The 14,186-nt window shown below is 42.1% G+C and overlaps 1 protein-coding gene across 6 annotated transcripts; it reads left to right on the top strand.

Annotated features, from left to right (window-relative positions):
• Positions 1-2,832: 2,832 nt before the first annotated feature.
• On the top strand, positions 2,833-11,481 carry PDP1 (pyruvate dehydrogenase phosphatase catalytic subunit 1). Of its 6 annotated transcripts, XM_085021072.1 has the most exons (4): positions 2,833-2,990; positions 3,286-3,468; positions 3,711-3,745; positions 7,381-11,481. In XM_085021072.1, the coding sequence occupies exons 2-4, from the start codon at positions 3,386-3,388 to the stop codon at positions 9,036-9,038; spliced, it is 1,776 nt and encodes a 591-aa protein (XP_084877198.1). In that variant the 5' UTR covers positions 2,833-2,990; positions 3,286-3,385; the 3' UTR covers positions 9,039-11,481. The 6 variants fall into 6 exon arrangements, with proteins under 6 accessions (XP_084877198.1, XP_005663024.1, XP_084877199.1 ...); XM_005662967.4 differs by lacking the exon at positions 3,286-3,468; XM_085021073.1 differs by lacking the exon at positions 3,711-3,745.
• The last annotated feature ends 2,705 nt before the right edge of the window (positions 11,482-14,186 follow it).

Here is a 14,186-nt window from a genome sequence, read left to right as displayed (position 1 = left end):
AAGGTAGAGATACTAAAGAATGTCCCCCAGGGGTACCAGCAGTTTGTTCCTCTGTAGAAGGACTGTGACTTTATTTAGAATATACATATCCCTCAACCACACAATTTTGCAGCTAGCGAACAAAACTTACACTCTAAATGAGTTTATTTCAAAGCCATTACTTTGGGGAGCCTTTATTCTGATTCCACAAATACCTCAGCATTGCCTTCAATTCTCACCACAAATTCTTTTGTCTATATTTAGTGGTAGCAAATACTATTTTTTTGGACAGCGGCTGTTATTTTCAGAAATAGGTCGTTCAGAACTCCAAACATGAGGGGACCAGTACTATTCTGGTATAAAAACCAAGGTGCTAGTAATAGTAAAATAAGTTGGAGTTTCCTGTGAAGGTCCAAAAACAATTTGAAAAATAATTTTAAAAGTGCTTTGAATAATGGCAGTATTGGTATGGAGTAAGGGTACATGCTACCAAGGTGATCTGAAGAGGTCACTGACATGGATATATGTATTGTGGAGTCTCATGACTCTATTTTCACAATCATTAAGAAAAAGTTTACAGACAACACACGAGTCTAGTGTAAAGTTCATTTCTGAGCCCCAAGGCAGAAACTCTCAAAAATCCACTTACCTGGTCTCCATGTCTGCAAAGTAGGGGCTAAGAGGTAGTGACACTCCTCATGTAAATTACTTTAACCTGATATCCTAAGGTTCTCAGCCTCTCCAGTCTATTAATAACTTCTTAGTATCTAGCTGTGGGACTTACTCCATTTGAGGGTCTGAGTTTCCTATTCCCCAGGAGTCCTTTTATTTTTATTTTTCTTTTTTAGCCACATCTTTGGCATATGGAAGTTCCTAGGCCAGGGATCAAACCTGAGCAAGAGCTGCAACCTGTGCCACAGCTGTAGCAATGCCCGGATCCTTAACCCACTGTGCCAGGCAGGGATTGCACTGGTGCTTCTACAGCGACAAGCAGGATCATTAACCCACTGCACTACAGCCAGAACTCCCCCCGCCCCCCAGTAGTCCTTAAATAAAACAAGCACTTGGACATATAAGTGTTAATAATAGCTAATACTTACATATATCCCTTAGTACCTGCTTGTACTTTCTTAGCATTATCTATATTTATATCAACTCACTTAATAAAACCCCTGTGATGTTAAAAAATTTTTAAATATTACTGTTTCTATTCCTATCTCACACATGAAAGAACTGAGCCATGAAGAGATTGCCCAAGACCATACAGTAAGCGGCTGCGCTTGGACTGGAACCCACGCAGCCTAGCTCCAGCTGGGCCCTTACTTTGATATACTTTGCTCTTAGTTTTTCTATGAGACAAGAGAAAACCACATACATAAATCACTCAACAGAAAAATGGACAATGAAGAATACTTACAAGTTTATGGGAAGCTCATTTGAGAAGAAGAAAGGAGTGAAGTGAGGCAGATGGACACACGTAAAATGGATTGAAGGCCACATAAAATAGCCACAAGAATTCCACAGGCAGCCTGGGACTGGGCGAAAAGGTTAATCTATTTAGAAAATAGAGGAGGCAGCAGGAAAGTTATAAAAAAATCAACTCCTAGCACTGTTTTGTGTATAGACACAAAATTTTATAGAAATTTTTCCTTTATGACATAAAAAATAAGATAATGCAAATTCATAAAAATAAAACTCCACAATACTGTTAGCACGACAGTTTTTAATATCCAGCACACACCACTTTGTGACTTTATTGGCTTAAGCAGATATGCTTAATAAATCAAACTGTTTAACAGGAGGCCGGTTAAGTGCAAGGATCTGCCTGATATCATCTCCCAAGACGCTTTTAGAAGCCACTCTCAGTGAAGCAGTTCCCATAAAGAAGGGATTACGTGTAAACGGAAGCAAGTCAAGTAGCCCTTGATATGTCTTCCCTTTAACCACAGACTGCCAATGCCACCTGAAATCTAACCCCATCACACAGAAGTGGAAACTGAGTCTCATGAAGCAAAAATGACTTGGATGACGGTTCTGACACCAAGTCCAGGACTCTTCCTACTTTTGCAGTCTGCATTCTACCCTTCTCATAACTCTTCAAGGCAAAGGAGTGGACACCAAGTTCAAAGCCCTGCAGAAAACGTGAGCACACACCTACTCTACAGAGGAAATAATTCCTTCATCACAACTTCCTCCTGCAGTTTAGACCGGCTTCCTCTGCCTAGACTTTGAGAGGTGTCCAGGAAATGACAGAACTTTACCCAAGTTAACGCTCCTAAAATCTGCAAAGTACCAAAAGAATAAGGCTACAGTTGTTCTCAGGTTATCATGTTTTATTACTCCAGGCTGAGACGACGATAGCGAATTAAGTTTCCCTTTGGGCAGGGAGCCGCCCCCGCAGTCTAATCCTACGAAGCCTCTGCCCACACGCAAAGCGCGGGTAAGGCTCGGCCAGTCCCCGCCGAGGTGCCAAGGATTCGCGGAAGCGGGCCCGGCGAGCTACAGCCCAGTAGCCAGGGCCCCGCTCCCGTGAGGATGCAAGGGCCAGCCCACGCGCTTCCTCCCTACGGGCTCTGCAGCCAACCCTGCAGCCGCCGCGCAGCCCCACCCTTCACCAGGCTGCCCGCGGGCGCAGTCACGTGAGGCGCGCCCGCAGAACCAATGGGCAGCTCGCGCGGAATGGAAGGGTTTGTCTGACCCCCATGACGTCACAAAGCTGGAGGGGAGCGTGCAGCTCTTCCGCCCCCACGCCCTCGGCAGCGGCCCCCTCTCCTCCTCCCCGCCCACTCGCCACTGCGCAGCCAATCGGAAGCCAGGAGGCGCTCCAGCCCGAACGTGCGGGCGGGGCAGGGTGGTGGCCCGGCGGGGCAGGGGTGCGGAGTGGGCCGCTCTGGGTCGAGGGGCCGTGCTCCCGGGAGTTGCGCCGGCTTGCGTGGAAGGAACGGCGGGAGGTGCCGCCGCTGCGGCCGCCTCCTTGTCGGGAAGAAGCGACTCCTCCCCTGCTGTGCCCGGTTGGTATTCCCTACTCCCGGCCCTGAGCCGTCCAGTCCGGAATCCTCTGCCCGCCCAAAGTTGTGAGGGGGCGGCCGATGCGCGTGGGGAGCGGCGGCTGCGGGCGTGAGGAGGGACGAGCCCCGAAGCCCCAGGTGCGCGCGAGGGCGTCGGGGCCGCCCCGGGGTCGGGGTGGGAGGCGGGCCCGCCGTAGCCACTGTCAGCGCCTCGGGAGCCGTGGGGACCCGTGGGAGGGTGGGCTGCGGGGAGGTGCGGCGCAGGTGGCGCGGCGTCTCTGCGGGAGTGTCCCCACAGGCAGCCGCCGCGGGCCGACTCCCGGTTTTCAGAACTGAAGCCGGCGCGGCGTGGGCGAGCGGAGGATGCCGCGCGCCTGTGGGCTCTGCACTCGAGCTGGATGGACGGGCCGGTCCTGGGGCGCGCCTCCGCCGGCGTCTCGGCCCCCGCCGCCTCCGGCTGTAGCTCTGCCTCTCCCTCGGGGTGGGTTTGTTGGTTTGGTTTCCTTCTTCTCCCCACCCCTTTCTTCCTCCTTCATCCTCTTCCCCCCTCCTAGCCCCATTCACCGGGCTGGAGCGAAACCTCGCCCCTCCTCCGCTCCCGCCTTCCCTGCCGCCGCCTATTCTAATGAGCATCTCTGCCTTGCTTTCAATGGGCCGGTGCTGCTGTCGCTGCTGCTGCCCGCGCGGGTTGTGGATGTTGTCGGCTCCGTGTTGTGATGACAGGAGAATGTGTGTGTGTCCCGGGCCCAGACGAATTGGTAGGTATTCACTTAACTACCTGCGTTGGGTACCCAGGAAGGATGATGACTGATTTTGTGCGTGGATGGTTTTAGGTGGGTCAGCGTGGAATTAAGAGGTAAGGTAGATAGGAAAGGGGGAAAAGACATCCTGGACCAGGATAGCTTTGATGCCTTAGCGAGTGCAATTTTCAGGTAGGGACAAAGGAAACTAATCAAACAAGTGCTGGCTTGGGGCTTCGTGTCTTACGAAAGCATCCATGTAGAGATAACGGCAGCTGTGAAATAGCTAGACATTGCCCCAAAATGCTGAAAAATCATAGAGTCTTAATGCAGGGTGTTTAATGCAATCAGATTACATAAACTGGGGTTCTGACACATTTAATGATTAGTATAGCTTTTTTTTCCCCATTTACACCAAAAGCTTTGCAAAGCTAAAGATGCCTGGAGTCGGTGCATTGAATTCTCTAATTTCTTCTGGGAGTTTATTGATGAAGTGGAATCATTTCTTGGCACAAGCTCTGCTGAATGCATCAATAAGAATGGATGGGTCTCTTGCTGGGTTTGTTCGAAGCTTATATTTCCTTATTAGTCATTGGCAAAATTGGCAAAATCTTCCTATGCTATACCATATAGCATTTAAGGTGGCTAAGTCTGGATCATGGGATAGGAACTTTTCAGTGAAATTGTGGTCAGAAACAACTTGAAAATTTGACACGGCTTCAGTTTACCGCAACTGTACCATGCTGCCCTTCTTACTGCCTAATCAGGAGCCTTCTGCTTTGTTAATTTAGCTATATGTCAACAAAAGTTTTGATCTCATGAGGTTTTGTTGTTGAAGCATAGGATATTCAGAAGGATACTCAGAATTTTTGAATGCTCACTTACTGTTTATGAAAGCATTTGAAAATACTTTGACTTCTTTGGATAACTGTTCTGATGGAGCGAGTATATCATCTCTACTGGTGGTGATAGAATGTTCATTGATCACTGGGTAGGTAACTTCACTAAGAATTTGACTTTTGGAGGCACGTTGGGAGGCTCAGTCCATATGCTAAGCCCCTGAATAACTGAAAGAAAATTGATACAATTCACTCTCTGCTTTTTTGTTTTTAATCTTGAGAATTTATGTCTGAAGGGAAAATGTATGTTATTTGAGTGCTTGATGTTTGAATTTGTCTTATATAGAGCATCTACTGTATGAATCAGTTATTTTGCCACAAAAGTTCATTCATTTTGCAGTCAATTACAAAAGCAGGAGGATGGTCAAAACAAGGAAATTTAAGGAAAGTATGGGTTTCCTGGAAGACGTCATATAGCCAAATCCTGCTATTGTATCTATCTGTCAAGCCTCCCCTTCAAACACACACACACACTTAGTACTTTGATTCAATCTACCGGCCATGCAGAAACACACATATTTTTTTCCTCTGAGATTCTTAGGTTTTAAAGTAAGCATACCAGGAAATAAAAAAAATAATAATAAAACAAACATAAATGCAAACATATATAAAGTTACAGAGAGAATTTATTTTCATTATGATTGGTATCTGTTTGCATTTTTAATAATAAAAGTGATCTTTATGCAAAGTATGAAATGAGTTAATGTGCTTTTTCATACAAACCTGGCGAGAGATATGGTTCATGTCTGGAAGCCAGTGTCATGTGGCCCAGCATTTCAGCACATCTCCTGGCTCAGTCATGTACACTTAACCTTTGGATGACTTTCAGGTATTCAGTTTGAAGTGCTGTTATTTAAATGGTTAGTCTTAATAGATACCTGTTGTTCCGGAATTTCTATTTTTCATTAGTACCTTTCAGAATGCTTATTTAGTTATTGATCTTATTTCCAAAATTCTGATCATTACCTTCCGTTGCCTAATCTTGCCTTAAATTTTGTGAACAAATTCTTTCTTAAATAGTGCTGTTGAAGTAATCGTATTTTTTATCACTTGTCGAAGGGGTTCTGTGTGACTGGCTTATTCATTGCTTATTACAGAAGCAAACAAAAATCAGTCATTATTCAGTGTTTTTTCTGTTCCCCACCACCACATTCTACTTACCACTTTTCTAAATATTCTTAAAAGAGGGTGCGTGAAAATAATGGACTATATAGCTAACATGCTCTAATATTTGTGATGATTTCTCTTACTGTGTTGAGCCTTAGAAAGGAGTATTTGACATTAATACTCAGTTGGTTTTATTTCCTCATTCCTTTTTGTTTACTGCATTTGTTCCCTTATTTACAGTATTTCTAAAGCCAGTTTATTTATAAGCCAGATGAATGCTTTGAGGCAGTACCTCAGGAATTCAGGGAAAGTATATGTTATTGAGGATGAAGAGGGATTTTTTTTTGTATAAATTTCCTGCATTAATGATACACAGTCATTACATTTTCTAAATAAATGCCCAGCAAAGTATTTTCAGTGTCACATAGTAAGTGGTATGATTTTGGTGTATCATGATTATAACGCTATACATTTTTAATCGAAACCTTAGTCTACTGATGCACTATTTATTAACTCCAAAGGGCAAATAAGATACCTTTTTTTTTTTTCAATGTAAGACAAAATATTTTTCTAGGGTTGAATTCTACTTGGACTCCATAATAGACAAAAATCAGATTTCTGTAGCTTTCTCTTGTAAGCAGAAGAAAATACTAGCAAGTAACCTAAATTTGGAACTAAGGCCACTTACATTACTAGCAAAGTTTTAGAACTACTAGAATACTTTTTTTTTTTTTTAATCACGGAGGGTACAGTAAAATTAAACAATGAATAAATGAAAGTTGCATGTGGTTTCAAAGCCTTTTATAATGGAGCCCTGAAGTGGCCTCAGATAGCGTCTGCTCTGATGTGTTCACATACACCTTAGGAAAGTGAGGCTCTAGGAGGTGAGCCAACTTTTCCAGGATTATGTGGCAAGTAGATGGCAGACCTGTGTTCCTCCAAACTTGCCAAATTGGCACAGTGATCTAGAGAAGCATTGTTGCAAGACCATCTACTGGGATGCAGAGAGGGCATATTGGAACTTCTATTTTTATTCATTATGTAAAATTTTTCTCGTATATGTTATAATAAACATCTTAGCATAGTAGTATGTATATAACTTACAGATAACGTGTGAATACACATGGAGTGGAGTTGCATCCTAACACTGTTTTGGTTAGCCACAGGTAATCAAATGCTAACAATTGATCACAGTCCTGAAAACAGGATCTTCAAAAATGGGAGAAGCCCCTGTGCAATATAGGAGATCCCTATTAAAAAAGGAGATCCTTTTTTAAAGCTACGGAGAAGGGTGATTGGCCAGGTAGACTGCCACTGCATAATGTTACATAACCTTCATTTCCTCCGCTCTCCCCAACCAGATCTGTTGTACATTCTGCACAGTATGTGTTACACAAAGAAATGCAAAGAAAAGAGAAAAGTAAAGCCAGACTGCAGTTCAGTCCTGGCTCCATAAGTGATTGGGAGGTTTGCTTAGCAGAATACATCCTATGGAAGTAGTCCATGTCCTGTGTGTAGAAGGTAGTGCCTCCTAGCACGGGGACTGTGTAGATTCACCTGCTAAATTTTTGTTATGAAAGCACAACTAGATTAAGTAGTCTGAATGTAACTTTTTTCTTTGTGCGTACCTGTGTAATTGCTGTCTAGGAACCCCAGTCAGAAGTTCCAGCCTGCCTGTCTTCTCTGATGCCATGCCAGCACCAGCTCAACTGTTTTTCCCTCTGATCCGTAACTGTGAACTGAGCAGAATCTATGGCACTGCGTGTTACTGCCACCACAAACATCTCTGCTGCTCACCCCCTTACATTCCTCAGAGTCGCCTGAGATACACGCCCCATCCGGCATATGCTACCTTCTACCGGCCAAAGGAGAGCTGGTGGCAGTACACGCAAGGAAGGAGATATGCGTCCACACCGCAGAAATTTTACCTCACACCTCCACAAGTCAATAGCATCCTCAAAGCTAATGAATACAGTTTCAAAGTACCAGAATTTGATGGCAAAAATGTCAGTTCTGTCCTTGGATTTGATAGCAATCAGCTGCCTGCGAATGCTCCCATCGAGGACCGGAGAAGTGCAGCAACCTGTTTGCAGACCAGAGGGATGCTTTTGGGGGTTTTTGATGGCCATGCAGGCTGTGCTTGCTCCCAGGCAGTCAGTGAAAGACTCTTTTATTATATTGCTGTCTCTTTGTTACCCCACGAGACTTTACTAGAGATCGAAAATGCAGTGGAGAGTGGTCGAGCACTGCTCCCCATTCTCCAGTGGCACAAGCATCCCAATGATTACTTCAGTAAGGAGGCGTCCAAATTATACTTCAACAGCTTGAGGACTTACTGGCAAGAGCTTATAGACCTCAATGCTGGGGAGTCAAGTGATATCGATGTTAAGGAGGCCTTGATTAATGCTTTCAAGAGGCTTGATAACGATATCTCCTTGGAGGCTCAAGTTGGTGATCCCAATTCTTTCCTCAACTATCTGGTGCTTCGAGTGGCGTTTTCTGGGGCCACAGCTTGTGTGGCCCATGTGGATGGCGTTGACCTTCACGTGGCCAATACTGGCGATAGCAGAGCCATGCTGGGTGTGCAGGAAGAGGACGGCTCTTGGTCAGCAGTCACTCTGTCTAATGACCACAATGCCCAGAATGAAAGAGAAGTGGAACGTCTGAAATTGGAGCACCCAAAGAATGAGGCCAAGAGTGTGGTGAAGCAAGATCGGTTGCTTGGCTTGCTGATGCCTTTTAGGGCTTTTGGAGACGTAAAGTTCAAGTGGAGCATTGACCTTCAAAAGAGAGTGATAGAATCTGGCCCAGACCAGTTGAATGACAACGAATATACCAAGTTTATTCCTCCTAACTATTACACGCCCCCTTATCTCACCGCTGAGCCAGAGGTAACTTACCACCGATTAAGGCCACAGGATAAGTTCCTGGTGTTGGCAACTGACGGGTTGTGGGAGACAATGCATAGGCAGGATGTGGTTAGGATTGTGGGTGAGTACCTGACGGGCATGCATCACCAACAGCCAATAGCTGTCGGTGGCTATAAGGTGACTTTGGGGCAGATGCATGGCCTTTTAACAGAAAGGAGAGCCAAGATGTCATCAGTCTTTGAGGATCAGAATGCAGCAACCCATCTTATCCGCCATGCTGTGGGCAACAACGAGTTTGGGGCTGTTGACCATGAGCGCCTCTCCAAAATGCTTAGCCTTCCTGAAGAGCTTGCTCGGATGTACAGAGATGACATCACAATCATTGTAGTTCAGTTCAATTCTCATGTAGTAGGGGCATATCAAAACCAGGAGTAGGGGGTGCGTCTTACCTGGGCAGTTCTCAAATGACACTGATTTAAAGGGCAGAGAGATTTTTAAAAGATGCCAATATAATAAACATTTCCAGTGGGTCATCTAAGCTTTTCCCCGTTTGATACTCTAGCGAGTCAAGTTAGTCCACAGTGACTTTGCAGCAGGGCAGCAGGGTCCTCAGAGTCTGGTTCTGCTTAGCTCAGACCTCACAGCACCTGCAGTTGAGGAACATTACTTCCTTTCTGCAGATGTCTTGTGACCCGGGCTTCTTTTATCAGTCCGAGAAGATCAGGATGACCTGGCAGAAAGGATCTGGAATAGGCCAAAAGCAAGGATCTTGCTGGGCATGTTCTCCTGGTAAAAGGAAAAAACATCACCTACATTCACACCTACAGATCCCTTTCATCACCAAGATTCCAGTGTACATGAGAATAGTTATTTATTGCATGATTTCCTAGATATACAATCTATGCATTATTCATATAAATATATTTTAACCTGAAGTAGTTTTCAAATCCAGTACTTTAAGCCATAAATGACCGAGAACCAAGCAATCTGAATTTGTATGTGTGATTATTTGACGGGAATGCTTCTTAAATGGAAAAACAAACACTGCTCCCTTCCCTACCCCTGCTTACCTAATGTAATTGAAACATTTTCTATTTTGCCACACACTTGAAGACAATAAAGGTTTTTAGTTTTATCCAGTCTTACTGATGTTAGGAAAAAAGGATTTCTTTTAAGTTTGTATTAATGAAAAGCTTTATTTAGTTTAAAAGAGGAAGATCCAGAATAAAGAGAAGAGACTGATGTCTTCAGTTATTGTCATCTAAAGCCCCCAGCACATCAGTCTCATCATGTAATTCCCCAAAGCTTGGCAGGCTCTAAGTGTATGGTGGGTAGACTGCTGCTGAGAAATCATACTTCTAATTTAGTAGTGGTAAGAATTCTCATCACTTTTGGAATTGTAAGGGTGACATACATAAAATATATTTAAATATATAGTTTGGGGGAAGTAAGGTTTAATTTTACCTTCAGGTGTGAGATGGAGAGGAAGTTTTTGTTTTTCCCCACTTAGATGTAGGTCAATTAAAATAATTGGTTTAAAAACTGCTAAATGCTTTATACATAATGTAGCTTATAAATAGGAATGTTAAGATATACATGTGAGAAATTTTTAAAGATAACTATTGTGCATGCCTGATGCTTAATGGAACACTTCGTAGCATCAAGTATTGTTTGCAGCAGTCTCCATAATTATATGCAGTCCCTTCCAATGCTGTATCAAAGTAAATGGAAAAAAAAATTCAAATTGGCTTTTTGGGAGCTTATTTGATATGCATCAAGTGGCGTTTTGTTCCTGTGTTTAATGGTGATCCATGTACAGCTGTGCATATATTTTCATCACTAATTCTAGCATCAGTATTAAAAGAATGGCTATGACTATATTTGATTTTTCACATAGATTTTAATACAAAACATGATCAGTTTCCCTGTGTTATTAGTCAAGGGGTGTTTAGGAGTCCTTTAGGATTTCTGTCAAATATTAACTGGATATTCAAGGATTTCCTCTGGACTGTGGACACTGAAGTGATGCAGAATTGGCTGCAAAAAATTTGTTCCAATTGAAAATAGACTCAGGAAGATCACAGCTCAGAACATCATATAATGTTTGTTTTCTGAGGCCTATTTTTTTTTTTCTTTTTTTATCCCCTTTAGTCAGCTTGGAACTTTTTTCCCAGGCAGTATTCTGGAAGGGGAAAGCTATTGTACCATACATTTATTTATAAATGTTTTGACAGAGACTTCATCTTCTAATGAAATATATGTAGAATGCAGTAGCAATTAAAACTCATTTTCCGGCAGTATTTAAATTTCTCTTGAAGACCACTACTGAAGAGTTCCATGTTATACTTAAAACTTCATCTCTGTGTAGTGCAGTATGTATACCGTGGTCATGACCAAGACGGTAATTCTTATTATTACACAAGAAATTTGGTCTGCAGTCCAAAAGCCTGTCTACTCTCTGTAGAAATGAAAATGGAATGTGGAGTCGATAGTGTGGAAACCAGAATAATTGAATGTTAGAAATCTGAATGTACTGTCATCGAAAAGAAATTGTGAGTTTGTTGTAATTGGTTGTCACTGTGATGTGATATCTAGAATTAAAAATGTGTGAACTTTCATGGTATTTAGCCTTTCTTAAACTTTTTAAAATTTAAATTTTCTAACATATGTATCACTTCTATATTTAATCAATGGCTCATGGTATTTATAATATGCCCTTAACTAGTTAATGGAGTGGTGTTATGGTACACAGTACTTGGAGAAAAAAGCTGTCTTATGAAAGATGTATCTGTGTGAAGAAATGTGAAAAGTTTATATATAGAGAGAATGGTCAGAGAAATGCCCACAGTGAATTAAAGCTTCATATCTGCTTTCTGAATGACCTGTGTTGGTTTTTAATTAATTGTAAATCACTAGATGCTTTCTATAGTGGCAGATTATACTTAACTTTAGGATCTGCTAGATAAGATAGTACTTAGGAAAAAACAAGTAGAGTAAAATTTATATTCGATAACATATACCGATTTTAAATGTGTGGTTTGAGATTTGGTAACCATAACCCCAACAAAGATAAATAACTTTCCTATTGCTCCAGCAGAAAATTCCCTCATACCCCTTTCCAGTGACTCGCTCCCCACAGAACCATTGTTCTCACTTCTGTCACCATAGATTTTGTTGCTTGTTCTAGAAATTCATTCAAATGAAATCATGCAACATGTGCTCGTTTGTGTCTGATTTTTGTTCAGTGTTGTTGAGATTCATTTGTCATTGAATGTATTCCTAGCCTCTTACTATCAAGGTAGCATTCCGTAGTATGAATATATCACAATTTACACATTGTTGATGGACATTATTAGTGCCCCTTCTCTTCTCAATTTAAAGCTAACTTTTAAATTAACAATTTTCAGGGAGGAGTTCCCGTTGTGGCACAGGAGAAATGAATCCAACTAGGAACCATAGGGTTGCAGGTTCAATCCCCGACCTCGCTCAGTGGGTTAAGGATCTGGCGTTGCCATGAGCGGTGGTGTAGGTCGCAGACGTGGCTCGGATCCTGGCATTGCTGCAGCTCTGGTGTAGGCCAGAGGCTGTAGCTCGGATTAGACCCCTAGCCTGGAAACCTCCATATGCTTTTGGTGAGGCCCTAGAAAAGACAAAAAAGACAAAAAAAACAACAAAAAAAACAATTTCCAGGGATACTATTTTGTTGAAGTATAGATTTAATATTGCAAATATGATGATGGGTGAGTTTGATGTTCTGTACCTTAATGGTTAGAGTTTTAAAACAAAATTCCCTTTAAACAAGTGATGAAAATGTTTTCATGGTGGAAAAGTTTGGAGGGATTTTCTGAAGGGATTTGGTGGTCTTTTGCTAATGACCTCTCTGTACCTCTCCCACTGATAATCTTGAGTTATTTAGTTCATTAAGTGATTAAGCTAATGACTATCCTGTAAGAAAAAGACAAATTATACTTTGGGTTTTGATCTTCGTTTATCACCATCAGCCATGGATTAGGGTTGAGGAAGGAAGTGGATTAAAGGCTGTTAAATAAGGACTGAGGTGATTTAAGACTATTGCTGCTTATTAAACTGAGGTAGTACTGCCTCGAATGAGCTTTCTTGTTCACAAGTGAAATATATACCTGAACACGGGTTCTTTTAGCTTTAGCTTTGTCCTTGGGTAATAGCAAGAGGGTCTGAGTAACTGTGCTATCCTTAGTCTGTAGGATAACATACCTTAGTTCTGATCTTTTTCATAAATTAAAAAAACTTCATAAAACAATTGCTATCCATTATAGAATTTCTCAGATTTTCAAAAGCCAAGAGGCCTGGACAGGCTGAGTAAATGAAGACATCTTCATGGTATCAGAATTTACTTGTTACAATATAAAGGTCACTTCCTTTGTGCCATTCAGAATTTACTTTGAAAGTCAAGCTTAAGCCTGTTAAATCCAGTCAGCCCAGTTCTTAGGACAAAGTGTATACCTTGGATTGAATCCTAACTATACAGTACTGTCTTCTAAATAGCTTTCAAATTATAAGTCTTCAAAGTAAATGCATTAAGAATGATGAAATTCATGTATATCATGTATCAATAGTCATTATCCAATGCACATATTTTAAGAACCACACAATTTATGGTTCTTAATTAGGCAGCCAATGTTTAGGTTCGTAAAGTATGCCCATATCTGGTTTTAAATCATGCCAATAGTTTCTGAACTTTATCTTGTTTGTTCACCAAGATTTTCAGTTCTTTAGAGCCCATGGATTTTGTTTCTCTAGAGCCCATGGATTTTGTTTCTCTAAGCCAACACAATATTGAATAAAAAATGTTATGCGTTCACTTTATTTTACATTAGAGACACACAGTCAATTTTTAAAAAGCCCAAGGTGAACTTTAAGAAGTTTTCTCCTTTATTCATCAGAAGTTAACCTATCAAGCCAAATGCAGAGAAATAACTTAATGATAGTTTCATTTTATAGTTAAGATTCAATGATTCCTAAAACTTGAACTAGTTGCCTTTGCAGAGAACTAATATTTAAGAGAAAAAAAGTACTAGAGTTCCCATTGTGGCTCTAATGGTAATGAACCTGACTAGTATCCATGAGGACTTGAGTTTGATCCCTGGACCCGATCAGTGGGTTAAGGATCTGGTGTTGCCGTGAGCTGCAGTATAGGTTGCAGAGCGGCTAGAATCAGGCATTGCTGTAGCTGTGGCTCTGATTCGACCCTCTAGCCTGGTAACTTCCAAATGCTCCCCAAAATAGGAGAAAGTGCCAACACACAAATTGGCCCTTCACAAGTTTAGCCCCACTGCCCTGGGGGAGATGGCTTCCTTGGGAGAGACCTCAAAGGCTCAATTGTCAAGTGAGTCAATTGGACCCCAAATGTCAATTCATTTCCCCTAGTAAAACTTGCTAAACAGTCCCTGTCCAATCCTTGCCCCCCTTTCCCAGCTCCTTTTGTACAGAATGGGAAATAATTCCTTTGCAGGGGCTCCCCAAGAACTGTAGCTGCTGTTTGGAAGTACCTGGCACTTAGTTCCAAAAGAACTCAATAATTCATGCTGGTTCACCTTCCTACCC

Source organism: Sus scrofa, chromosome 4 (assembly GCF_054392235.1).
Source record: "Sus scrofa isolate SSC_HxYL_T2T_F1_AM1 chromosome 4, Sscrofa_HxYL_maternal_Yorkshire_Landrace_v2.0, whole genome shotgun sequence".
Lineage (NCBI taxonomy): Eukaryota > Metazoa > Chordata > Mammalia > Artiodactyla > Suidae > Sus > Sus scrofa.
The sequence above is the reverse complement of the archived record's forward strand: the minus strand, read 5'-3'. Positions and strand labels throughout refer to the sequence as shown.

Bases quoted from the DNA above. Each gene is read 5' to 3' on its own strand.
- PDP1 (XM_085021073.1), top strand. From the start codon at position 3,351: ATGCCGCGCGCCTGTGGGCTCTGCACTCGAGCTGGATGGACGGGCCGG. The intron at 3,469-7,380 runs GTGGGTTTGTTG...ATTGCTGTCTAG, and splicing joins AGCTCTGCCTCTCCCTCGGG to GAACCCCAGTCAGAAGTTCC.